The sequence below is a fragment of the Raphanus sativus genome, chromosome 6 (assembly GCF_000801105.2).
Source record: "Raphanus sativus cultivar WK10039 chromosome 6, ASM80110v3, whole genome shotgun sequence".
NCBI classification, from domain to species: Eukaryota; Viridiplantae; Streptophyta; class Magnoliopsida; order Brassicales; family Brassicaceae; genus Raphanus; species Raphanus sativus.
In genome coordinates, this window is record NC_079516.1 from 43,887,812 (window position 1) to 43,914,853 (window position 27,042).

Genomic DNA, 27,042 nt, shown 5'->3' on the forward strand with positions numbered 1-27,042 from the left:
CATGAAACGTCCAAATGGTGGGTAATGGTGCGGTAGCAGGCAACCACCGCGGGCTAAGGCAGGCCGCGACCTCGGTAGCAGGCAACCACCGCGGGCTAAGGCAGGCCGCGACCACGACCGCAGGAAACCACCGCGGGCTAAAGCAGGCCGCGACGAGAACTCGACGAATTCGACAGAGAGTTTCGCGGGCTGTCTTCGCGGGCTTAAGGAGGCTGCGGCCGAAGTTTAAAACAGACTTTATCCAGCTTCTATTTGGGTCGGCCCAGGGTTGTTGGGTTGACCCGGTTCGAGTTTTAGCCTAGTATAAATACATTTTAGACCTAAAGGTTATCATATCTTGTTTTCTTTGTAATCACATTAGCTATTTTGGTGAAAGACTTAATCTTGAGCTTCTTTTCATCTCTATCTCTTGTGATTATTAATCAATCTTGACCATTAAGCATGATTAACCTTCAATCATCCATGGGTTTTGGGTTATTCATGTCTATTAGTGAGTAGTTACCTTTTGGATTCATGGGCTAGGGTGATTAGAGTGATTAAGTGAAGATCTAAGGGTGTTTAGTGTTAGTTCTCTTGTTTCCTTGCTTGTCTACTTCTCTTAATGCTAGATTAATGTTGGCCTCTTTATTCTAGAGCTCTAGACATTTCCCACCCACAAGGTGTTTGATGAAATGTCTGAACCAAGTAGAGCTTGCTCTAAACTTACCTTACACAAAGACCATTGTGTTAAGGGAGTTTAGATAGTTAGTAGACTCATCCTTAATGATTGCTTAGATCTTTTAGGCTCAAAGACCTTTGATGTCTAGTTGATTAAAGCAAATGAGCATTCTTCTTGACCATAGAGCTTGCTTATTTCAGTGTTCTAGACTTAAGGAAGTTATTGATTGAAAGTTTGCCATCCTTAGATTGGATCTTAATCACTTAAAGTCAAGTGCCTAGCCCCATGAGTCCTATTGTCCAAGATTGATTGAAAGCTTGTTTCTTTATTGCACTTTAGCATAGTTCTAGTTCATATCATCATTGAAAACCTGATTGCACTTAGATTAAGCATGGTCTTGCATTCTCAGTGCATTGAAATCACATAGGATTGGTTCGACATCTCATATATTACTTCATTTGATAGGGACCTGAAAAGTCATGTTATCAAATTGGCGCCGTTGCCAAGTTCTATTGTGATTTTGACATTGGGATTTAGTCATTTGCTTGAGACTAAGTCATTTTTATTATTATTGTGATATTGGCTCTGCTTTTTCCTCTTTCTTTTTCATTTCAGGTGTATGAACTTGAGAAGTAGAGGGACTACAAACCTCACTCCTCTAGTATCAGACATCCGGGCTTTGGAAAGAGAGAATACAAGAAGAAGGAGAGAAGAGGAGCAACAGGCTCATTTCAACAGATTGAGTTTTGATATGGCTCACCATCAGAACCCGAATCAAGATAGAGAGATCCCCTTGGAAGCTGCCCAAGAGGGAAATGGTCAAGGAGCTGCCAACCTTCGACCACAACACCCACAGCGCCAAGCTCGCGCTATTGGAACCTATGACCGCCCTCACATTCATGGTCATATGTTGGGAATCAGAGCACCTGCTGTAGAGAACAACAACTTTGAGATCAAGTCAGGACTGCTCAACACCATTGAGAACAACAAGTATCATGGTCTTGCTACTGAAGATCCTTTTGACCACTTGGACAAGTTTGATAGCTACTGTGGTTTGTCCAAGACCAATGGAGTGTCAGAAGATGCTTTGAAGCTCAGGCTCTTTCCTTTCTCTCTGGGAGACAAGGCAAGACAGTGGGAGAAGTCTCTCCCAAGCGACTCTATCACTACTTGGGATGAGTGCAAGGAAGCATTTCTAGACAAGTTCTTCTCCATCTCCAGGACAGCTAAGATCAGGAATGAGATCTCTGGGTTTCAGCAGAGGAACTTAGAAAGTTTCAGTGAAGCATGGGAGAGGTTCAAAGGCTACCAAGCTCATTGCCCACACCATGGCTTCTCCAAAGAAAGCTTGTTGAGTACCTTCTACAGGGGAGCTATACCACAGTGTAGAAACAGACTTGATACAGCCAGCAATGGATTCTTCTTGGGCAGAAACGAGGTGGATGCAGAGGAGCTGATAGAGAACATGGCCAAGAGTGACTCAGTATACAGTGAGGATCATGATAGAGTCAACAGAAGTGATGATCAGCAGACCAAGAAAGAGCTCAAGTCTTTGGAAGAGAAGTTGGACCTACTTCTTGCCAACAAAGCTAAGCTGGATCAGATGAAATCAGTTGGGGAACAGCAACAAAAGCAGGTTGCTGAGATCAAGAAGATTGATGGCTTGGAAGGACATGAAGAGGTGTGCTTTATCAACAACAATGGAACTTGGTATAGGAAAGAGCCCAACTTTCAATACCAAAACAACTACCAGCAAAAGCCCCTCTACAACAACCAACAAGGTGGTTATCAAAGCAACCAGCCTACTCAAGCTAGAGGAAGCTCTTCTCAAGCTCAAGTTCCAAGTTCAACCACGGAATCTATGTTCAAACAAATCCTAGAAGCTCAAGGGAAATTTGCTAAGGACATTGGAGATGAGTTCAAGGCTGTTCATGCCAAGATTGATGGAACTTATTCTGACCTCAACAACAAGTACATGCAACTTGCCTCTCACGTCAAAGCTTTAGAGAGCCAGGTTGCTTCTTTGCCTTCATCCTCCAAGCAGCCTATGGGAACTCTACCAGGGAAAGCAGAGGCAAACCCAAGAGAACATTGCAATGTTCTCCTCTCTAGTGACACTTCTCAGGTCGCCAACTACAAGAGAGAGGTAGATGAGATTGAAAGATTGGTGTTTGGAACTGAAATTGAACAGGTTGAGCATGTGGTTGTTGCAACAGCTGAGTCCAAGATTGTGCAAGAAGCTGACAGGATAGTTGCAGCAAAGGTTGAGCAGAGCAGAGAGCACAAGGCTGAGAAACCAGTTGAGAGAAGATCTGATCAGAGGCTGAATGTGGTGAAGCAGGAAGACACTGAGGTTGAGCTATCCCCCTATGACAAGCTCCCTTTTCCAGAGAGATTCCTCACCAAAGCTCAAAAGAAGGTGGTCTCCAAATTCAGAAAAGACTTGAGTGATATTGGAGTAAGGCTTCCAGAGATTCACAACATGCAAGCTGCTCATGTCCAGATGATGCTCATCAAAGACATTCTAGACCACCAAGCTGAAGTAGCAGAGCTCCTGGACATCTCTACACTCAAGCTTGATCCACCAATCCCACCCAAGTCCCTCCCTAAACTAGGACACCAAGGGATGTTCACTTTGCCTTGTTCCCTTGGAAAGCTTAACTTTGATGATGCTCTAGTGGATTCTGGTGCAAGTGTGAATGTGATCTCACTTGAGGTGATGAAGAGTCTAGGGATTGAGCACATGCTCCAAGACACATCTACGCTCCAATTTGGGGATTCCTCTTCTACAACCCCAATTGGTATCATCAAGGATTTCCCTTTGCAGCTTGGAGCATGCACCATCCCTATAGACCTCACTGTTTTGGAGATGGCAACTGGGAAGATAGTCCCATTGATCCTTGGCACTCCATTCCTCACAACAGTGGGAGCTTGCATAGACTTTGCCAACAACAAAGTCACACTCCTAAATGTGAACAAAGCTGTCTCCTACCCTCTTCAATCACCTAAGTTGAAACCTGAGTATTGTGGCACAATAACTTGTGGAGCATCCTCCATTGAGAAGACAAAGGCTGAGCTGAGTGGTATTGAGAAAGAGGTTCTTGGTGAAGAGTCCCCTAAGGAGAAGTGTGATGAGCACTTGGAAAGTGCTCAAAAGGAGGAGGTGAGTGAAGCCACAAAGGCCTCCCATGGCAAGAAGAAGATTGTGAAGGAATCTCACCCTCCACCTCTTGAGAAGACTCCTCACACCCTCACTCTTCATCCAATGAAGCTCAAGGATGGAGCTATTGAGTATAAGATCAAGTGCAAGGGAAGGTCTAAGCCATTCTCAAGTGCAAGGGCCATCATCACTCCACAGTTCCAAGATGATCCACTCAAGCTTCAAGAGCTTCTCTCTCAAGTCCTCACCATCACTCTGGAAGGTGGGAAGGATCCTCCTTCTCACTAGTACAAGAGAAAAGGTAGTCAAGCTAGTGACTCAAAACAAGCTCACTTGGGAGGAATTCCCATGGTTATCCTTGTATATAAATTTGCAATTTTCATTTCTTTATGTTTTCAATAAGTGTGGTAGAAGTTTCAGGCCAGGTCCAAGTTCCAGCTCTAGACACCCATTACCGCACCTCACTCTCCACTTGAGGTATCACTCCAACCCTTCTTTGTACATATCATTGCCTTTATCATATTTTCGGTATCTCCTTCTCTCTTACTCACACAGAGACTGTGTGATTTAAGTGTGGGGGAGGTACCAAGTATTTGATCATGTTTGCTTTGTTGATTGTGAGTCTCATGCATTGCATTGTACATTCATATATGCATAGAAAAACCATAAAAATTAAAATTTTTGAAAAATGCATAAAGAATCATGTAGTTGCATTACTTGCATTCTTAGAATTGAGTCTAGATCATATAGGTTGCATTCACTTGCATATGGAGCAGCTGTTGATAATTCCTTGTAAAGAACACTTATTTGCACTGAAAGTGACACCCTAGTTAAGCATATCAAGTAGCCTAAGCATCTCTTTAAAACCTTGCACGCTTCGAGCCTTGAAAACTCTTCTTGAAACTTGTATGCTTGCTTGCCATTGACATTGTTCTGAAAACCAGCTCCAAACTGAACTTAGGCTTAAATGAACTTAATTTATCTCACTTATGGGCATTTGCATACTTGATCATGGTTCTCATACACATTTGGGTTATCTTTTTCCATTGTACCACTCTTTGTTAACCCAAATGGAACTCCCTCACCCTTGAGCCCTTGCCTTTCTTTGAAGCCAACATTGATTTGCATGAGTGAGGCCTTTTCTGATAGCTTGTCATGTGCAAAATCTTGAGAGTATTAGAGGCGACATGGATTTGTTCTCATCTCTTGCTAGCATAGGATCATTATTTGAGCTAGCTTCTAGGATGATGGTTGGGTTTATGTCCTTTATGAGTTTGTATCTTGGGTTTGGGTAGTGAGAAAGTTGAGAAAGATGAGCAAAAGAGTGTAGATTGAAAAGAAAAGCCTTAGGGACTTTAGAATGAAAAGAAAAGAAAGCTCTAGATTGTGCTATTTGACTCCTTCCCCCTAAATAAAAAAAAAAAAAAGAAAAGAAAAAAAAAAAAAAGAAAAAAAAATGATAAGAAGAATCAATAAGATAGTGGGGAAGGGAAAAGAGAAGTAAGAGCTAAGTATTGAGTAAAGTTTGTCCCTAGTTGGCTAAGTAAAAAGAAAAGAAAAAGAGAAATTTGTTCATTGGGGTAGACATGAAAATGAGTTGCCAATTGGGTTATAGAATGAAGTGAATGGGGATAGAACTTGTAATCACTTAGGAAAAGGGTAGAATGATGAGAATGGATCCATGTATGCATGAGTTGCTTCTAATCTTAGATAAATTTTGCATAATGATCAAGCTCCTTGTTCTTGAGTGATAACTACTTTAAAATGATGCATTTGAACCCTTCTCTTCTTTCACTTTAAACCATTTGTTTACCTAGCCAAATGATTGAGATCATGTGCCCATTTGTGAGAATCCACCTTGTGTATGTGTGTGTGAATCAATGTGAGAGCTGGTAGGAAGACTTGTTGGTTGATGAGTATTGCATCTTGTGTAAAGGCATAGGAGTATCTTGATAGGCCTAGAGAAGCTAGAGTGTAATAAGAGAGTTGGTCATGCTATTTGCTATGTTTCTTTAGGATGTCAAGTTGAGTGTTTTTTGTGTTTCTTTTGGCTATGGACCCCCCCCCCCTTCAAACCTCTTCTCCTTCTTGATCTTGAAAGTTTACTTGTGGACAAGTAAAGGTCTAGTGTGGGGGAGTTGATGTCTTGTGTATTTCATGGTTTTAACCATCCATTTTGCATTCATTTTGATTATTTAAGTTAGTATTTAGGTTTGTCTAGGTTGCATTGCATGGTGTTTATGTGTTTTCAGGTTTGGAGAAGTACTAATCAGATTTTGGAGCTTAAGAAGTCATGAAACGTCCAAATGGTGGGTAATGGTGCGGTAGCAGGCAACCACCGCGGGCTAAGGCAGGCCGCGACCATGACGACCGCAGGCAACCACCGCGGGCTAAAGCAGGCCGCGACGAGAACTCGACGAGTTCGACAGAGAGTTTCGCGGGCCGTCATCGCAGGAAGCAGAGGGGTGCGGCCTGGGCATGCATTTCGCGGGCTGTCTTCGCGGGCTTAAGGAGGCTGCGGCCGAAGTTTAAAACAGACTTTATCCAGCTTCTATTTGGGTCGGCCCAGGGTTGTTGGGTTGACCCGGTTCGAGTTTTAGCCTAGTATAAATACATTTTAGACCTAAAGGTTATCATATCTTGTTTTCATTGTAATCACATTAGCTATTTTGGTGAAAGACTTAATCTTGAGCTTCTTTTCATCTTTATCTCTTGTGATTATTGATCAATCTTGACCACTAAACATGATTAACCTTCAATCATCCATGGGTTTTGGGTTATTCATGTCTATTAGTGAGTAGTTACCTTTTGGATTCATGGGCTAGGGTGATTAGGGTGATTAAGTGAAGATCTAAGGGTGTTTAGTGTTAGATCTCTTGTTTCCTTGCTTGTCTACTTCTCTTAATGCTAGATTAAAGTTGGCCTCTTTATTCTAGAGCTCTAGACATTTCCCACCCACAAGGTGTTTGATGAAATGTCTGAACCAAGTAGAGCTTGCTCTAAACTTACCTTACACAAAGACCATTGTGTTAAGGGAGTTTAGATAGTTAATAGACTCATCCCCAATGATTGCTTAGATCTTTTAGGCTCAAAAACCTTTGATGTCTAGTTGATTAAAGCAAATGAGCATTCTTCTTGACCATAGAGTTTGCTTATTTCAGTGTTCTAGACTTAAGGAAGTTATTTGATTGAAAGTTTGCCACCCTTAGCTTGGATCTTAATCACTTAAAGTCAAATGCCTAGCCCCATGAGTCCTATTGTCCTAGATTGATTGAAAGCTTGTTCCTTTATTGCATTTTAGCATAGTTCTAGTTCACATCATCATTCAAAACCTGTTTGCACTTAGATTAAGCATAGATTTGTATTCTCAGTGCATTGAAATCACATAGGATTGGTTCGACATCTCATATACTACTTCATTTGATAGGGACCTGAAAAGTCCTGTTACCATGGCGCATGCTACTTGTGAATTGATTTGGTTGCAACAGCTTCTCACGAGTCTCCACATCAAAGTATCCTCGAATGCGAAGCTTTTCTGCGACAACAAGTCTGCAATGCACATGCGACGAACCCAGTCTTCCACGAACGAATGAAGCATGTGGAGATCGACTGTCACACCGTACGAGATCAGGTCAAGAAAGGCTTCCTCACTTTGATGCACGTCCGTAGTGCTGATCAACACACTGACATCATGACGAAGCCTCTCCATGCTGGACCGTTTCACTCTATTCTCAACCGGATGTCCATTTCAAAACTCTTCTCTCCGCCTGATAGCTTAGTTTCAGAGTCTTGACCGGGGCGTATTATGTTATATACCGGTTTACTAAATTAGATAACCATTCTGGTTTAGTTTCCTTTTGCTAAACCAGCTATATATAAAGCTGATTGTAACAACCTTTGCAGAATTAATTCAATCAGTTCGTTACATTCAATATTCTATTAATCAAAACATAGATCTGCAACTATATATATATACATACGCAGAGACGAATTATACACTGTGAACATCTAAGAACGACGTCGTTAGCAATGGATGGCAAGTGCTTCATCTTCCTCTAGTGAATCTGCTATCTTTTCAATTTTTCTTTGTTTGCTGGCTTTTTCTTTTCGTATTCTGTTTTGGTGATGTAGAGAAAAAAACTCCTCCAGTGTCAAACTTCTGCGTGGTGTGACATGTGACATACGGTATGTCACATACCCATGCAAATAGGCGTAAACTGAAAATCGTACATAAACGCCGTCGTTACGAGTGAAAGTTCATATTCTGAAGATGGGCCTCATAGTAACCTAAAGGCCCATTTAAACGAGTAGAGGGAAAATCATTTCTTATAAAGGAAAAACGCTGTAAACTCACTCGAAGCTATCTGTAAACAAAATCACGGCGGCGAAGATGGCGGAGGCTGCGATCCTAGGGTTCCTGCAGAACAACGAATCAATCCCAGATTCCGGTAATTTCGCCGCGGAGCACAACCTCGACCACGAAGAAGTCAAAAACGTAATCAAGAGCTTACAAAGTTTTCGCTACATCGAAGCTAAGGTATACCACCACCACCACCACCACTCACTACTTCCAAGGAGATCTATGCGTTGTGGATTTTTTTATAAGAATCTGTTTCAATGTACTGAATGTGCACAGGAGCTTAAACGGGAAACACTGGTGTTGACTGATGAAGGGAAGAAGTACGCGGCGGAAGGATCGCCGGAGTTTCACTTTTTCTCGGCTGTTCCCGAGGAAGGTACCATATCCAAGGATGATCTGGAGGTGATTGATTTACTCTCTTGTGATCAATATGATTTGTTCTAATCTTATTTACCTGGTGACGTGTCTAAGATTCTGGTTTTGTTGTTTCAGAAAAAGCTAGATGCTTCTGTGTTCAAAATTGGAAGTACACAAGCTGCTAAAAAGAAGTGGGTTGCAATGGGAAAGCAAGTCTCTAGGAAGGTACCATCACTATTCTTGTTTAGTTTTACATGGCTTGGCTTCTACTGATTAATCCAATGAGATTTGACTTTGTACTCTTCTTTTGTTGTAGGTTCAACATGTCGAAGATAAAGTAAAGGAGTCTCTTTTACAGTTACAACAAGGACTGGTTTGTTTTTCATCTCTTTCATTTCAGAACTATTATTATCTAGAATTCGAACCTAAGCTTAAAATATATGAGACTAAGTTGGCCTTTTTCTCTCGCCTTCAGGAACTTGACAAAGAAAGTCTCAACTCTCTCAAACCAGGAAACTCATTGCATCACAGTAACTACCTGTGTGCCTTTTCTTTTGTAAATTTGTGTGACATTATTTTAATGCTTACCTCTTTTTCTTCTTAGGGGATGGACGGGATATTCTGACATTATGAAAGGTCCCAGTTATGCTCCCAAAGGAAGACTTTCGCTACTGACTTGACTCGAGAAAATCTACAGAAGTGAGTACTAATTTTAATCTTTGTTTTCGACCTATTTAGTTATTTTGTTGGCATTGAAAAAGTTCGGTACTCACGTGCAGCTGGAAAGAGTTGGAATTCAAGGAGTATAACTTCAATGCTATGGGACAACCTCTTGATGCAGGCCATCTCCATCCCCTTCTTAAGGTACTCAAGCGTAACAATAGTGGTTGACTTCAACCCCAATGTGTGTGTTTTTATAACTCATACTGAAACGTAGTTTTGGTTAACTTTTCTGTTGCAAAAATTTAGAGTAACCAGCTTTTCATAGCCTATTAATTTATTTCTTATTCTTCTGCATTTCAGGTGCGGAAGCAGTTCAAAGACATATTTTGTCAGATGGGGTGAGTCTTTTACCATCTTACTACTACTACTTAATTTTTCTCTACTACCAAGGAATAGTGATTTTCAACATTGTGGTCACAGATTTGAAGAGATGCCAACAAACAACTTTGTGGAAAGCAGGTATCTTCTTATCACTTAGATGTCTTAAACTTTGTGTGAAGACAAAGGGAATTATCTTTTATTTTCATTGGTTGATCACAAAAATTTTCCTCTGCCATGTAGCTTCTGGAATTTCGATGCACTGTTCCAGCCTCAGCAGCACCCTGCTCGTGACTCTCATGACACCTTCTTTTTAAAAGGTTCAGTGTTTGAATCCTCAGTCACTGAATATGTCTCAGCTAAGGTTTCTGACAGGTCGACGGTTCTTAATTGTAAATGTGTGAATATTTGATTGTAGCTCCTTCCACAACGAGGGAATTACCAGAAGACTATGTCGAAAGGGTGAAACAAGTCCATGAGTCTGGTGGATATGGATCTCGAGGGTAAACAACCTGTTTTGATGCGTACTAGCTCAGATAGTAGTTAACTAACTATTAATTTCTGATCATGGTTTTTTATATTGTACAGGTATAACTATGAGTGGAAAAGAGAGGAAGCAAACAAGAATCTTCTCCGTACACACACAACAGCAGTCTCGTCTAGGATGCTTTATGCACTCGCAAAGGTCTGACTCAATTTCACTTTTCCCTCCCAATTCTGAATCCATTCTTGGTTTATTTTCACCGTTGAATACCTAAAGTGGGGGTTGGAGTGTTTGCCTGTTTCCTGACCAAGGCATTTCCATGTCTATAGCTGTGTCTATCCTCGATATGCATATATTTCAATGAATCATGAAGCATATATATAGACGTTTTGAAATTTCGTGTTTTTTTGTGCAACACTTGGCTAGGCGTTTGCAAACTTTGCAAAAATTGTTTCTGGTACACTACTCATTTAATCACTTACTATAATAGGGACCTTTCACTCCCAAGAAGTACTTTTCAATAGACCGCGTCTTCAGAAACGAGGCTGTTGACAAAACACATCTGGCGGAATTCCATCAGATTGAAGGTAACTAATGATTTGTAACAATTGGAGAATTTCAGAATCATGAAAATTGCACTGGAATTTCCTGTAAAAGTTTGCGTCTCTTTTCCTCAGGTTTGATCTGTGACCGTGGTCTGACATTGGGTGATCTCATTGGTGTATTAGAAGCGTTCTTCGCTCGATTAGGTGAATTCTCTTCTTATTACTTCTCCCACTTGCTCTTTATTTTGATGCTTCAGAGTCAAATTGCGATAAAACAAAGGCTTATGCGATTACTATGATGCTTTTACAGGGATGCCCAAGCTGCGTTTCAAGCCGGCATACAACCCATACACTGAACCAAGCATGGAGATTTTCAGGTAAAGCTCAAAAAAATCATCATCTCTATATATGCAAACAGAAGAACAGAAGACACTTAAGATTATTTTTTCTGCTACTTTTATCAGCTATCATCCAGGACTAGAGAAATGGGTAGAGATTGGAAACTCTGGCATGTTCAGACCCGAAATGCTGCAGCCAATGGGTCTGCCAGAGGATGTCCGAGTCATTGCATGGGGTCTTTCTCTTGAAAGGTAATGGAGTAATAGAGTTCATTGCCATCTTTTTTCATCACAGAAACATTGCTGAGTCTTTCTTTTGCTTCACAAACAGACCAACAATGATCTTATATGGCGTTGACAACATCCGTGATCTGTTCGGACACAAGGTACAACATCTTACTTTGTGGTGATACTACAACATACCTGAAGAAGTCATAGTAGTTCTCATTTGGTTTAATGTTATAATTGGTTTACTACAGGTGGATCTCAAACTCATCGAACGGAATCCCATCTGTCGCGTTGGAATCTAGTCGGCTTGATTTGGATTATGAATTTGCTACAGTTTCTTTGATGCAGTTATGCTAAATGCTATACACAATCTATGATCCTTCCAATTTTACTTTTTGACTTGTTTTATTATCATCATCAGTTTAAAGATTATATATCAACTTTTTTTAATAAGACATTAAAGAATGAAGATTTTTTTCGCTTTAATACATTTAATCAAAGACTAATTCATACATTGGTTCTGTTATAATTATGTGTAAAATGTACATGGATATCTATGTACAGAGCTCTCATGTTATAATTTTGCTCATTCTTCCTCTGCCTCGGGAGAGTCTGAGAAAGCTAACTCCTCGTCGGAGATAGTCTCATCCAACAGCTGAGAGTCAAGACCAGCTTCGAATCTCTCTCTTCTCTCCACTTTGTCTCTGACTCTCCTCTCAAATTCTTCATCAGAGCAAGCCAACATGAACCTGAGCTTGAAGTTAACTCTATTCTCAACCATAAGGGTGTGCCTTGGTATTATCCGACGCTCCAGAGAGTAGCTAAAGAACCTGTTCCAAAATTATAAAACTTCATCATTTCTCTAAAGCTGTGTTTAAAGGTGGTTATATCATTTCATTGTAAAGATTCTTACCTGGGAAACTCAATGAGATCTTGAAGCGGACGGATCATTGTTCTTCGCAAGTAACTGTATTTTGGACGTAGTATATCAACGTTGTATCTGAGCAGCATCGGGAAGTCAGCAATCATTTCACCTAGTTGATGGATTCTGATCCCTAACGATACATAGTATCTCATGTTCGGTTCTAGCTTCGTCCCTATACTGCATCCAAGTAGAGCTGGATCCATTGCAAAAACTTTACCAATATCCTTCTGGCTTACTCCTGCTCTGGTTAAAAGAAAAATCACCTGCACGACCAACTTATACAGTATCAGAAGCACATTCTATAGATCTCTGGTTTAAAAAAAAAGGAATGTTATAACACTAACCACTGGTCTGATTTTCTTGTAGAGGCTATAGGTTAGCAAAGAAGGAAACTTTACTAACATGTTTCCGATTGCTTCATTAGGAATACCCATGTCCTGGAAAAATCTAACCTTTAAAACACACAAGAGAAGATGAGTTAATGGAATCTGCTGCATGTAGTTCATAGTATCTAACAAAAAAAAGTTCAAATAAAATACCTTTGGTGCTATTGTCTTCTCCAAATCAATGCAGTAAAGAATTGGTTTGACGACAAGGATTCTTTTCATTCCTTCTTTGGAGATTCCAAGGTAGTAGAAGTATTTGGCCAGAGGCTTCCATCTTTCTTCTATACTGCACCCCATGAGATGTGGCTTGAAGGCTAATAATCTCCCAACATCTTCTGTGCTAAGCCCAAACTCTTTCAGGTAACTGATCTGGTATTATAAAGCAAGAAAGACATTTATGAACTCAAAAATCAACACACAAACATATATAAATAGCTTTTAATACCTTTTTCTCCATCTCCTCGAACGAAAAGAAACCAACTATCTTTGGATAATCAAACACCATAGTGCCAAAATCATTCTGATTCATACCCATATTCATGAAGAAATCAACACGGCTTTTGACTTCTTCCATGCTGAAAGAAAGCAACTCGGGACATCGGCCAACCACATATCCCATCCAATCCCTCCTCACACCATTGCTCTCTAGATACTCAACAATCTCGTCTAGCTCTTCGCGGCTACGTTGCAAGATGTTGTCCCCGGATCTCAAGAAGGCAACTCCAATGAATTCGCCTTTCACATGAATGGTTTTGAGCCACTCGATCGTGATTCTAATGGAGTCAAGGTTTCCTTTGGACATGCATATGATCTTCCCAATTCTATTGTATGAAAACTCGTGGTACTTCAACCACCTGCACAGTTGAAGAATCATAATGAAAAAACTACTACTTTCACAAACCCCTTACAAATCAAGCTAACAATACTGCATGATCCACTATACAGTGAAAATGAAGTTCAGCTTTCAGTTAAGCTCAATTAGTCCTAACCGAACATGCCGAACCGAGATTTTCAATTTTTGGTTCATGTTCGGTTATGGGTTCTGAACCGATCATCACTTTTCCAAATTCAATTCGCTTATCGGATCGGCAATCAAAATTACCGGAATATGACCCCAAATTAAACCTAAAAATCAAAAATTTAAATTCAGTTCGGTAAAATTAAAAAAAAAAACCGAAATTACACATAGTTTTTTGCTAACCGAAACTACAAAACTTCGGTAAAATTTCAATTCAATTCGGTAAAAATAAAATTAAAAAAAACTAACAAACCGGACTAACCAAACCCGCAAGACTAGCTCAATCATAGAGAAAGTCAGCGTTTTCTTTCTCAGAGACCAAACGTCGAACACTTTATGAGCACTACTAGTAAAGAGGCCAAAGGAGATATGAAGCAAGGATGTTGACCTTACAAGCGGCACGAAGTTACACTCCTCTATCACCGTCCTAGCGCGGATGTTGAACCTCGTCTCCTCATATTCCGGCAGCCGCTTCAACGCCGCGGCTTCGATCATGACATGATCAACGAACTCACCCAAACGATCAGTCACATTAGTCGCGTACGTGATCCCAAACCTACCTTTCCTCACCAGAGACTCTTTTATAATCTCCTTCGTCACTTTCCTCCTTATCTCAAGCGCCTTAGCTATCATCTCTCCCTCGTCGTCGTCATCGGAGGAGCCGAGGAATTTACGGAGGGAAGGGAGAGAGGAGGCGACGTCGGGATCGGAAGCTGATTGGGCGTAGATCGAGCCGGGGAACTGTGGAGTTCTTCTGGTGACGAGAGAGAGCTCGAGTAGCTTCGATCTGTCGTCGTCGCCGTCGTCATCACGCCGAGGAGGAACGGAGGTTTCTTGGGATTCGTCTGGGTTTTTGGTCTGTTTCAGGTTTTGGTTGTGGCGGGTGAAGAGAGAGAGGGATCTAGCATTGTGGCGGCGGCGGAGGGTGACTGTGTCGTGGGATTCTTCGGAGTGGTCGTGACGGCGGATGGAGGAGGAGACGAGGGAGAAGGGTGAGGTGCAGCTTGCGTTGCAGTGGAGAAGCATGGAGGAGGGAGAGAGATAGAGCAAGGTCGGAGGATTGAATTGATACAAGATTATACGGTAAACGGAGAAGAAATGGGAGAGAGATAAAGCAGCGAAAGCTAGGAATGACTTTTGTGATAATCGTTTGTGTAACAAATGGTTCCATGGTCTAGCGGTTAGGACATTAGACTCTGAATCTAGTAACCCGAGTTCAATTCTCGGTGGAACCTTACTTTTTGATTTTTTTGGGCCCTTTCGATTGTAATTGCCCTTTACAATCCTCTTGGATCCAGATTGTAATGGTCCAAGTTCCAAAGTATTTATTTATTCCGTTTGTTTCGTATTAATATTAAGTGTTACTTTAACTTTTTAACTTTTTTTTTGTTGCATAAAAAATATCGTTTTATAATTTTAATATAATTTACATTTACTTTCAACTCAATATTAATTACAAAATGCATTGATTTTATAATATTTCTTTATCTAAAATGTTATTGGTTAGATAGATAATATTCCCTCTATTTTTTTATAAAAGACGTTTTAGAACGTTTTTCTTGTTTTATAATACTTGTCGTTTACAAATTCGTAGACAAAATATAACAAAATTGACTTCTTTTACCCTTATTCTATCTCTATTATAATTATAGTCTAGACTAAATTAATCATTTATGAAAGGTTAGAATAGGTATTGTACTAGTTACATAAATCTGTGTGCAAACATAAAAAGCATCATATAAAAAAGAACGGAGAGAGTATTAATAAAATCATACATGTATTTCAATCAATTTCTTAATATGTGTGGAAAATGTTTAAGTAACGCTCTTTATAAAACGGATGGAGTAAAATACTCCATTCGTTTCACTTTACTTGTCGTTTTAGGTTCGTGCATACGGATTAAGGAAACATTTAGTTTTGTATATTTTCAAAATAAAAACATCTTTACTCATACACCTAACCATATTTCAACCAATAAAAAAATAAATAGAAGAATCTTATTAATAAGTTTTGCAATAAAATCATAAAATGACACTTATGAAACGAATTTTTTTCCCTACAATGACAACTAATCTCAAACATAGGGAGTATTTAACACTGAAAAAATATTTAGTGAAAATGTATAAACCAAGAAATAAATTTAACACATTTCTAAAATAGCCGTTGTACTTTAGTTAGTTTCACTAGTTCCAAAAGAAAGCTCCAGTTACCAAAAAAGAATTAAAGATTGAATTATCATTTATGTCATGCATAAAAGAATAATCGAAAACATAAACTTGTCATATTTTCTATAAATTGATTAACAAATGTCGTGAATGCTCACAAGTCATAAGAAGTCTCAGTATAGAACCGGTGGTGGTGGCCTAGTGGCGCTTGAGGGAATTAATAAACCCAATACGGCGAACCCGGGTTCAAACCCCACCGGCCACACGGATATGAGTTAATGCTTTCGACTCATTTGAATGCCCAGGAGAGGGTCTATCCGTGGACTGTACCTCCACCCGGGGGTTAGGCTTGTGTCATCATTGACCCGGGTTTAACCCTTTTTTTAGCAAAAAAAAAAAAAAAAGTCTCAGTATAGAAAACTCCTATTAAGTCTTTTCAAATGGCTTCCCCAAATGTTGAGTTCAAGTGCTATGTTGGCGGTTTTGACCATTACACTGATGAAAAAGATCTTGAGAGAGCCTTTTCAAAGTTTGGCGACGTTATCGATTCTAAGGTCATCATGATTTCTAACCCAAGATTATGATCATTGCATCTATGGGAACATGTGTTTCTCTGCTACACTTGTAGTGTTGGTTTAGTCTTTGTTGCTTAGGTTTTTTTGGAGGAAGACTTACGTATCTATTGCTAATTTTTGTTTATCTTTATTTTTTCACAACAGATCATTCGCAATCATGTTACCGGAATATCAAGGAACTTTGGGTTTATTACATTCAAGGACGAGAAGTCGATGAGGGATGCGATAGAGGAAATGAATGGTCGGAAGCTCGATGGTAACAAGGTCGATACGAAAGATGTAAAGTTTGAGTGCGTTGTTGGCAATCTAGCTGAGTGCACTACTGAAAAGGATCTCGAGAGAGGCTTTTCCTTATTTGGTGAGGTTATCGATTCCGAGGTACGCAGAGAGATCTTTGTATCGATACGTCTGTTTGCATGTGTTACTCTTTTATTTGATGGTTCGTTGTTTTTTTAACTTACTTCGTAGATCGTTTATGATACCGAGACACACAAATCTAGAAGATTTGGATATGTTACTTTCAAAGATGAGGAGTCGATGAGGAACGCCCAGTGGCGGAGCTACACCCACCAACATGGGGTCAATGAACCCAGCAAAATTAAGAAAATTAGTGTAACCTAAAGCCCAATGTATATGATGACCCCATTAATATTTTTTTTTGCCCCCATACATTTATTTAAACCCATTTACATATACAGAGAATAATAATGTATTTAAGCCCAGTTAGTATTTTAATGAAATTATACTGCAAAGCCCACTAATCAAGAAAACCTAAAATTAAAATCTGTGTTTCACATTGTCTTTTTCACGTTTGGAACTTCTTCGTCTTCCAAATTCACTTTTTTTTTTCGTCAAGCAAACGAGATTCACATTCACTTATATAATTCTCTTGGTGAGTCATGAATCTAGTCAACTTTTAAAATATTTGTTTCTCTTTTATTCTAAATTTGATATAAACTAATATTTTTGTTTGTAACACAGATCAATGGAAAAATTTCTTAAAAGATCTTTCACACCAGCACCTAAAGAAAATTTGGATGATTTACCATGGGATCCTGCTAAAAGGAAAAAAATCAATGCATATGATTCAAATCAAAAAGACGAGATAAGGCGCAAGTATCTAGCTAGAGGTCCTTGTAAACCGTATGGTCATAATTTTCCGAAAAAGATGATCTCAAATTCTTTGAGACGGTTTAGTCCTGTTTGGTTTGATCAGTATGGTACTTGGCTTGAGTACAGCGTATCGACAGATAGAGCTTATTGTTTGTGTTGTTACTTGTTTCGAGATGACATACATAAGCAAGGTGGGAATGATACGTTCGTGACAGAAGGTTTTTCTAGCTGGAATAAATCTGAGAGATTTGCTACTCATGTGGGTGGTCTGAATAGCTTTCACAATATTGCAGTTAAGATGTGTGATTCTTTGATGAATCAAAAACAGTCCATTGCCCAAGCTTTTTATAAGCATGATGATATGGTCAAAAACGAATATCGTCTTCGGTTGAATGCTTCAGTTGATGCTTCTAGATATTTGCTACGACAAAGAATACCTTTTCGTGCTCATGATGAGTCAGAAGATGCTGGTAATAAAGGGAACTTTCTGGAGCTTATAAGGTATACCGCAGACCAGAACGAAGCGGTAAGTAAAGTTGTTTTGGAGAATGCTCCAAAAAATAACCAGATGACTTCTCCACCGATCCAGAAAGACATTGTCCATTGTTTTGCAGAAGAAGTTGTGAAATCTATTATTGAAGAAGTTGGTCATGGTGTTTTTGGTCTACTGGTGGATGAATCTGCTGATATTTCTCACAAGGAACAAATGGCTATTGTGTTGCGCTTTGTCGATAAGAACGAAACAATCAAAGAAAGATTTATTGGTGTCGTTCATGTAAAAGAAACTTCTTCTTTGACACTTAAGCTAGCTATCGATGGTTTGTTTGCTAAGTATGGATTGAGCTTGAAAAATGTAAGAGGCCAAGGTTATGATGGAGCGACTAAGCGAGAACTGCAGAAGCTTAGAGATGATGGATGGGATTCTCTGATGGTTAAAGTTTCTTTGTTCTGTAAGAAACATGATATTGAAATGATCATGATGGAAGACGGTTTTGTTGGTTCTGGGAGACGACGAAAGAAAAGCGACATAACCAATTTGCATCATTATAAGATCAGTTGCTTCAATGTTGTTCTGGATCTGCAGCTGCAAGAGTTCAATGATCGTTTTACTGAGGTAAACACCCAACTTCTTATTTGTATGGCTTCCTTAAGTCCTACAAAATCATTCAAGTTGTTTGACAAAGAGAACCTGATAAAATTGGTTGGGTTCTATCCAGACGATTTTAGTTTTTTTTAGCGTTCTTCTCTTGAGCAGCAACTTGACATCTACATTGATAATATAAGAGAGGATGGCCGATTTAATAACTTAGAGAGTCTTGGAGATCTTTCTCGTTTGATGGTTGAAACACAGAAACATCTTGCACATCCTCTAGTTTACAGACTTTTGAAGTTAGCACTAACTTTACCAGTTGCTACGGCAACTGTCGAGAGATGTTTTTCTGCAATGAAGTTTGTGAAGACGGCTTCGCGCAACCGGATTGGAGATCAGTTTTTAAGTGACTGTCTTGTTTGCTATATTGAAAAAGATTTGTTTGCATCGGTTACAAATGAAACAGTGGTGAAAAGGTTTCAAACCATGGCTGAATGTAGAGTATGTTTGTAAGTTCGTTTAATAATATTTGTAAAAATATTTTGATTTAAGAGATTTTTTTATATCATATTTTACTTTAATATATACGCCCCCGACAAAATTATTTTCTGCCTCCGCCACTGGGAACGCCATAGAGGAACTGGGCGGTGAGGGGTTGACTGAGCACTATGAGGGAGACGATGATCGGTATCTCGATGCCACTAGGATAATTAACGGCCATGAGAACGAGTCACTGAACCTCCGTGTTAAGAAGTCTAAAAGAAGTGAGGTTATAACTGTGAAAGAGGCGTGGCCAAGCAAACGAGCTAGAGCTGCTGAAAAGTTTCGCTTGTTACAAAATTTGTTAAGAGCAATGGCGTTGGAGCCTGAAGTGGAAACAAATGCTCATGACGAATAATCTCTTAAAACTTATGTTGGAGCAAATGAAATAAAAGGAGTTGGGAGACTGAACAAGTCTAATAATATCTTGTTGTGTTTTAGTGTCTAAGTCAATAAGCCACCTGAGTCTTGTGGCAGTGCTAAGTAAGTAATTCTATCATTTAAGAGTCTTTTTAGGAGTTTCTGTTTTCTTATCATCGTTATCTTATGAAACAAGATCAGAGTTTTACAGGTCCAACATCAAAGCTTTGTTTATCATTACATCTTAAACATAACTGTTGAGAGACTGAATCACTTCCAATTCACTTTTTGATCTATCTTCATTCACTATATATCCAGGACACACAAAGAGATTCCGGTTTTATCTTCTACAATGGATTAGGATCATCTAGTCCCCCGTCTTAGATCAGATAACAAAATCCTTAGCCACTTTACATTTTGTTCTCAGACCAACAAACCGTTAGAAGTACTAAAATTGGTCATCTACAAAGGGTCATGGAAGTCTAAATCTAAATGTCCCATCATCAATAATATCTCCTGTTTAACTGAGCTGGTTTATTTTGCTTATATTGACCATTTGGTAGAACCAGTTTGAGTTTTTTTTTGTTTTAGAATTACTTACATTAAATTATATATAGACAAGCAAACTTGAAAAACTTGCATTAGTGAGACAATGCTCCAGGGTAAAGAATTTTAAAAGTACGACTTCAAATTGTGCACAAATGCAGGTTAAGAATGACGAGATTACACTTGAGGCATCAGCTAACAGTTTCTTAGCGACTCTGCTCTAACTTTGCTATCAGACCAACAAGCGGTAGATGAAACATGAAAGCGTAACTAAGAAAATGCCAAAACATAAACACGTTTTGATCATACGCGTTTAATAGACTTTCAATCACACAAAGACGGTACGTAAACCATGCAAGATAAGAGATCATGTATTTTTTTCCGGAGTCACCTTGTAATTGTCGACAGAGATTACGCCCTAGTCCAAACGTGACTCTCAAGTCAAGTCACAACTCACAAGACTCTCTGTTTTCTCTTTTGGAAACCTTAAGTTTGTCTTTCAAATGATGTCAATAAATGTTGTGTGTTGACTAGTCTTTGTATATTGTCAACTTGACGATATAGACTTAAGAGTTTACCTATACGCCAAAACAACCGGTTCATATCTTAACCAGTTTGTTTTTGTAGTGCAACCACACAAAACCCCCCAAAAAATATAACTAACAAACGATGCATTTTCGTAAAGACTTTTGTGTTTAAGCCCAAAAGGAATGTTTTTTACAGCTTAAAAACACATTACAAAATGAAAGCTGCTTCACAAAGGTACGTAAAGAAGGAAAGTTACTCTCCAGGCGTCAGATAAAAGCTTCTTTGCCACTCTGCTTAAACAAGTACATGCAATATAAGATCCTCCACCACCTGCAAGTTCATAGAAAAAGGTCTTAACTAAAACCTCGATGGGTATGTCTAAACATCGATCAGAGTTCATCAATTCTATACAGTCACAGAAACATACCAGCAAGAGAAACCCATCAAACGATAACAGTCCGGCAAAGCTCAATGATAGGCGTGGACTCGGAGGTTTTAAACACAACATCTACTGATTCAACTCTCCCCCAAATCTCACCACCTTGACGTCTCTCCAAAGCAATCTCCACGCACCAGATATATTTATCCCCGTAATAATTCCAATACTGGCTCTGATTACCGACCAAGATCACCAACTTCCCACCAACATTCGCCATTTTAGACTCGAAACCATACCAATAGAGTTGTGGAGGCAAACCATACACACCTCTCACAGGTTTCCAAACACCCTCCTCTACACCCTCCTCTGGATCAAAAACGATTATCGGTTGTCCACGCCAACACCCAGGATCAAAGTTATACAACAAATCATCAACCACACAAGAAGACCCTTGCCACAAACCCGTTAAGTCACTTGCATTATATGCCACCCCTGTAAGTAGTTTGCCTTCTTTTGGTTCGAATACGTGTAAAGATCGAGTTAGACCCAATACATACAACTTCTCTTTCACAACATCATACGTCACGAACCCTCCACTCACATCAGATACTTCTCCTCCCGTTCCGATCCATACCTGTCTCTCAAGATCGAACGATTCAACCCAATCTTTAGATCGATGAATATTCTCGCAACCTCCCATCACGTAAATCCTCCCGTTAGCTACTCCCGCGGCTGCGCGGAGCCGAGCAACTCTCATGCTAGGGAGAGACCGACACGTGTGAGTTCTGCAGTCGACGACTGTCACGCTCGATAAGTATCTCCCGCTGACGTCGCTTCCGCCGATGACGTATATCTCGTGTCCGATGGTGACGACGGCAGGGCCGTAAGGCATGGGAGGGAGTGTGTTGACTCTTCGCAAGCGTAAAGAACCGTTGCTGCTTCGGTAGAGAATGTGCCAGCTCGGGGGAAAAGGAGGGTGTCCGACCAAGGCGTAGAGAACGTGGTCGGTGATGGCGAGCTGGGATCGCGCGTGGCGGAGGTCCGGTGAAGAGGTGATACGACCGAAGAGTTTGGAGATGACTGATATCGCCGGGTGGTTACATATCGGGACTCTTGCGACGATGAGTTCGATGAGGACGACGGGTAGTGATGCCAAAGAAGTCGCGGTTTTTGCTTCTCCGGGTGGTTGTTCTTGCGGTTTCTTGTTCGGAGCTCCGCCGTCGTCGGGAATGTCAGAGATCTCAACCATCGTTGCCGTGTGAAAGTCAGAGAATCGGTTAGCGCGAGCCTAAGTCGATCTTTTTGAAAGACTCGTGTGTTACTTGATATAGTATCTCTGTTTCACGATTTATAAACCTTTTCTTTTGTGACACGCATGACCTTTTTTTAAATCATTTTTGTAGAAAAAGTTGTTCACCATTTTAAATGGGAGAGAGATAAAGCAGCGAAAGCTAGGAATGAGTTTTGTGAAAATCATTTGGGTAACAAATGGTTCCATGGTCTAGCGGTTAGGACATTAGACTCTGAATCTAGTAACCCGAGTTCAATTCTCGGTGGAACCTTCTTTTTTTTTCTTTTTCGCGTCAAGAATGTTGGGCTTGTATTGCAAGAGTCTAAATGGGTTCAACTATTCAAAAGTAAGCGGCTTGTGTTGGATCTAAATTCATCTTCATATCTAAGAAGTAACCAAGATCCATTTACCAGAAGCACAATGGGTCTTTGTGTAAGTCCGAATCTGATCTCAAAATCTATGTACTGAGTAAGTGAGTAACCAAGCATAGCTTTATTCTCAAGTTTTAACTGTCAAATCTCTGGTTTTTTTTTCCTAGAAACGATAATGTGTCTCTTTGTATCTCTTTCAAATGGTGTCAACAAATGTTGAATTCAAGTCTTTGGACGCTTGTTCTTTGACTAGCCATTATATTTCCTAAGTTGATATTTGTAGACTTGTAGCTCAAAAACCCTCCCGTTTACAAATCAACCAAATTTCATATTTCCAGTAAAAGCAATAGGGTTTGTTGTACATCAAAAGCAAACAGAGAAAAGAACTGCACTCTTTCAGTCCAAACCACACAAAACCCCTTAAGAGATGTTTAACAAAAGATGCATCTCAACAAGTTTCCACAAGACTAAGAAATCCACTTCACAAAATGAAAGCAGCTCCACAAAAAGGTAAGTATAGATGGACAAGTCACTCATGATGCGTCAGATAAAGAGCTTCTTAACCACTCTGCATCAACAAGCACATGTAACATAAGATCCTTCCTTCACCTGCAAGTTCATGAAAAAAAAAAGTCTAACTAAGCCTTGATGGATCTGTCTAAACATCATAATTCAAATATCACAAACAAAAAAAACACACCTGCAAGAAACCAGTACTCATCATCAGACGATAACAGTTCGACAAAGCTCAATGGTAGGCGTGGAGTCGGTGGTTTCAAACACAACCTCAGCTCTTTCAACTTTCCCCCAAATCTCACCTCCTCGACGTCTCTCCAAAGAAATCTCCACCAACCAAATACATTTATCTCCGTAAAATTCCATACACTGGCTCTGATCACCGACCAAGATCACCAGCTTCCCGCCGAGATTCGCCATCTTAGACTCGTAAGCATACAAATGGAGACAAGGAGGCAAACCATATACGCCTTTCACAGCTTTCCAAGCATTCACCTCCGGATCAAACACGATAATCGGAGTTCTAACCCAACAACCAGGATCAACGGTGTACAGCAAATCATCAACCACACAAGAAGACCCTTGCCACAAACCCGTTAAACTCACATTCACGAAGCCAAGATCGTAGTTTACTTTCTTTAGGGTAGTAAACGTCTAAACGCGCACGACGACCCAAAACGTAGAGATTCTCTTTCACGACATCATACGTCACGATCTCTCTCAAGAGACGAGTCGACTTCGATCCATCATCCCAAATCTGTCTCTCAAGATCAAACGTTTCGACCCAATCCTTATCAGTTCGATGATTCTGGCAACCTCCAACTACGTAGATCTTCCCGTCGATGACCCCCGCGGCTGCGCGGAACCGAGCGACTCTCATCCCTCCTGGGAGAGACCGACACGTGTGCGTTCTGCAGTCGACGACGGTCACGCTCGCTAAGTATCTCCCGCCGCTGACGTTTCTTCTTCCGCCGATGACGTATATCTCGTGTCCGACGGCGACGGAGGCGGAGCCGTAAGGCATGGGAGGGAGCGTGTCGACTCTGCGCAGTCGCGAAGAAGCGTTGAGGATGTACCAGCTCGGGGGATGAGGAGGGTGTCCGAGCAAGGCGTAGAGGACGTGGTCCGAGATGGCGAGCTGGGATCGCGTGAGGCGGAGGTCCGGTGAAGAGGTGATACGACCGAAGAGTTTGGAGATGGCTGATATCGCCGGGTAGTTACATATCGGGACTCTTGCGACGATGTTTTCGATGAGGACGATGGGTAGTGATTCTAAAGAAGTCGCTGTTTTAGCTTCCCCGGGTTGTTCTTGCGGTTTCTTGTTCGGAGCTCCGCCGTTATCATCATCGTCGGGAATGTCAGAGTTCACAGCCATCGCTTGCTGTGTGAAAGTCAGAGAATCAGTTAGGTGGGAATTAACGGTAAGCGATCCTTTGTTTTTAACACTCGTAAACCTTTTTTATAATCATTTTTGTAAAAATAAAGAAAATCATTTTTAAAAAGAGTATAATCCAAAAGGCAGTTAATAGTAAATCATCTAATCTATTAATTTAGGGTCCTATTTGAAATTACTGTGGCATGTTTTAAATTTGGACCTATTAAACATGTTGTGACTTAATATAAATTTCATGTTTACAATCTTATATATGTTGACCAATTTAATTAAATTAAACCAATTAGTTCACAACTAAACCTATTAAATTAAACAAGATTCTCCAAAAAAATTGTCGTCGTTTCTAACTTTGAAGAACAGTGAAAATAACCTAATTGATGATTCAAGTAACGTCAGAACCTGATTGATGATTCATCCGTCAAACCTTTCATGTGATTCATGTTATTTTCGATCTAAATTGGAATTAGAATTTAACTTGGATCAAGTTGCTTACGTTTTCAAGTAATGGGTCATTACAAAGTTTTAGTTGTCAAGTTTATATCTGTTATGTTTGTGAGTTTTGTTGCTTCGTTATGAGTGCTGAGGATGCTATTCTGAATTGTAGTTGAAAATCCAATAATTATTAGAGTTAAAGACTTCAACTTTTTATGTTCAAAGTTGATTTGTTGCAGGAATCCAACTGTTTTTATATCCTATAATATATGTGCTAATATGTATGTTCGTGCTTTCATGCTTGATATGTCTTTTGGAGAAGCCAATAGAACTGCAAGGAAGTATACAATACTGTTCCAACCTACTAATTGTGCTGCTTTACTTAACAACTCGCCTACAACTAAAAAAGTGTACTCTTTTGTCCCTCAAAGCGCCACTTTAAAACTGAGAGATGTTCATGAAAATAAAGGAAACTAATGAGCATTCAGCATTAGTCTGTTTTTGAGCAGTAACATCAACAGATGGATATAATTACTATGCGAAGGAGACTGATGAGCATAGACAGCTACTGAAATTATGAGACTGGTGTGAGGTGTTTTGATCATTACGTGAATTTCCAAAAGAAACGAAAGGCTCAGGGTAGTGTAACTTTGTTGATCTGTCTTTGCTATCTCTCTAACACGGAGCTTAGAGGAAGTGCCTGAAAGGGATTTGATGTAAAAGTAGCTGGTGAAAATTTCACATGCTTGAATATATGTATTTGCTGGGTATGTGTGCAAAGAGAGTATCCTTGCTGCATATATATTATATTTATATGTACATATTCCTTTATTATTATTTTATTATATATGTATGTGATCAGGCTGGTAGAACAATTTGATGGTTTGAACGGAGAGGAGGAACATGTACTTATGAGTAGAAAGAAACAACATTTTTGTTCACAAACTAAAAAAGATTTTCAAATCATTGATAAGGAGGTTGTATGTATTAGGGAGGAAACTGATTCAACAATGAAATTTCAAAACTCAGTTAAATATAGATATACATACTCTTAAGTCTCTCAAACCTCAAACACACACAAAATTTAACAAACTTGGGGACATAAGGTGAGAGATTTGACTTAGCTCTTATGGCAGGTTGTGAGGTACACAATCAAGGAACATGAAAATGAACCAAATGTGTTGGAGATGGTAAATGCATTTGAAAAACTTTAGGGAATGGTAACACTACTTGAACTGCTTATAATATAAACTAAATATGAAAACTATAATTGTATTCAAAATGCTGAAATGCAGGTTACATATCTATTCCTTATTTCGACTAAAAATATTTATTATTTCAAAATGATATTGGTATATTTGATATGATATATAACTTTGAGATATACCGATTTTCTAAACGGATTTAAAATAGAAAGACATTCAGTAACGCAAAACAAAAGTCAGAAATTTAATCGAAAATATAGCTACCTAAATCAGAATTAAAATAAAAAAATCATATCCTATCCAGATTCACGTGCTCGAACTCGAGATTTTATCGGGTTCCTAATATTATTATTTGAATCAAACTAAATACCAAAATAACAAAACTTAAACCAAACTCAAATTCATAAATAACCAATTATACTATATTTCTTGAACCAAAAACCAAAACCTACAATTGAACTGGAACCAAATTGAAAAAAAAAAAATCTGACGCGAACCAAATTTTATAAAATATCATAGAATCATAAAATCATAATTTAACAACATCAACTATAAATATAAATCATCCCGCACAACAGAAAATGAAAAACAAGCTATGTTGTAAAAATTAAAATAATCTAATATTTTGATGCCTTAATTTAATTTAAAAAACTTAATATCATAACATCCAAAATATCATATATCATAAAATTTACAAAAATAATAGGATATATGCTACCATGTATACAATATTAAAATAATAAAGCTATATAATTTAAAGAAAACCGTGTCACACAATATATACCACTAATATAGAAACTATACATTTTAAACATTTATAATAATAGCAAAATTATATATTTATAAAATAAAAAATATCCGCACGAATGTGCGGGTCAGAATCTAGTTTTTCTTATTTTAATTTTATTGTAACATTTTATAAAAGCTTATGATGGCATGTTTCTGCGTTAACAGATATACTAGAAAATGAAAATTTAAAGTGGATTTTCTTGCATGGAATGCTTGTTGTGTTCTCGTATATATAACACTAGTTTCTCT

The 27,042-nt window shown here is 39.2% G+C and overlaps 5 protein-coding genes, 3 non-coding genes and 1 pseudogene across 8 annotated transcripts; 5 read left to right on the forward strand and 4 right to left on the reverse strand.

Annotated features, from left to right (window-relative positions):
• Positions 1-1,886: 1,886 nt before the first annotated feature.
• Positions 1,887-1,993, reverse strand: LOC130497170 (small nucleolar RNA R71). Its single transcript, XR_008936181.1, has one exon. It is a non-coding gene; the product is annotated as a small nucleolar RNA R71 (small nucleolar RNA).
• A 6,200-nt stretch (positions 1,994-8,193) lies between these two features.
• LOC130496594 (phenylalanine--tRNA ligase alpha subunit, cytoplasmic-like) lies at positions 8,194-11,657 on the forward strand. The gene is given in 20 exon segments (XM_056988792.1): positions 8,194-8,355; positions 8,455-8,580; positions 8,671-8,760; positions 8,852-8,908; positions 9,011-9,041; positions 9,044-9,065; positions 9,140-9,186; positions 9,189-9,234; positions 9,315-9,399; positions 9,559-9,596; positions 9,679-9,717; positions 9,820-9,896; positions 9,995-10,079; positions 10,165-10,261; positions 10,551-10,647; positions 10,738-10,809; positions 10,916-10,982; positions 11,070-11,195; positions 11,275-11,329; positions 11,423-11,657. Coding segments are annotated over 20 exon segments (1,455 nt in total). The 5' UTR covers positions 8,194-8,208; the 3' UTR covers positions 11,474-11,657.
• LOC130496593 (transcription termination factor MTERF2, chloroplastic-like) lies at positions 11,635-14,640 on the reverse strand. Its single transcript, XM_056988791.1, has 6 exons — positions 13,889-14,640; positions 12,928-13,336; positions 12,636-12,851; positions 12,441-12,548; positions 12,085-12,359; positions 11,635-12,001 (listed from the first exon to the last, which is right to left on the reverse strand). Exons 1-6 carry the CDS (start codon positions 14,524-14,526, stop codon positions 11,758-11,760), a joined length of 1,890 nt encoding a protein of 629 aa, XP_056844771.1. The 5' UTR covers positions 14,527-14,640; the 3' UTR covers positions 11,635-11,757.
• Positions 14,641-14,663: 23 nt separating this feature from the next.
• Positions 14,664-14,735, forward strand: TRNAQ-CUG (transfer RNA glutamine (anticodon CUG)). Its single transcript has one exon. It is a non-coding gene; the product is annotated as a tRNA-Gln (tRNA).
• Positions 14,736-16,105: 1,370 nt separating this feature from the next.
• On the forward strand, positions 16,106-16,861 carry LOC108808590 (glycine-rich RNA-binding protein GRP2A-like). Its single transcript, XM_018580710.1, has 3 exons — positions 16,106-16,219; positions 16,385-16,618; positions 16,709-16,861. The coding sequence occupies exons 1-3, from the start codon at positions 16,106-16,108 to the stop codon at positions 16,859-16,861; spliced, it is 501 nt and encodes a 166-aa protein (XP_018436212.1).
• Positions 16,862-17,408: 547 nt separating this feature from the next.
• On the forward strand, positions 17,409-19,341 carry LOC108808591 (uncharacterized). The gene is made up of 5 exons (XM_056987388.1): positions 17,409-17,460; positions 17,569-17,879; positions 18,054-18,467; positions 18,609-18,919; positions 19,149-19,341. Exons 1-5 carry the CDS (start codon positions 17,409-17,411, stop codon positions 19,339-19,341), a joined length of 1,281 nt encoding a protein of 426 aa, XP_056843368.1.
• Positions 19,342-20,616: 1,275 nt separating this feature from the next.
• On the reverse strand, positions 20,617-22,045 carry LOC108810712 (putative F-box/kelch-repeat protein At2g29810). Its single transcript, XM_018582804.2, has 2 exons — positions 20,845-22,045; positions 20,617-20,747 (listed from the first exon to the last, which is right to left on the reverse strand). The coding sequence occupies exon 1, from the start codon at positions 22,043-22,045 to the stop codon at positions 20,861-20,863; it is 1,185 nt and encodes a 394-aa protein (XP_018438306.2). The 3' UTR covers positions 20,617-20,747; positions 20,845-20,860.
• Positions 22,046-22,286: 241 nt separating this feature from the next.
• TRNAQ-CUG (transfer RNA glutamine (anticodon CUG)) lies at positions 22,287-22,358 on the forward strand. The gene has a single exon. It is a non-coding gene; the product is annotated as a tRNA-Gln (tRNA).
• Positions 22,359-22,882: 524 nt separating this feature from the next.
• Positions 22,883-25,452, reverse strand: LOC130496281 (kelch repeat-containing protein At1g19460-like; annotated as a pseudogene).
• Positions 25,453-27,042: the final 1,590 nt, after the last annotated feature.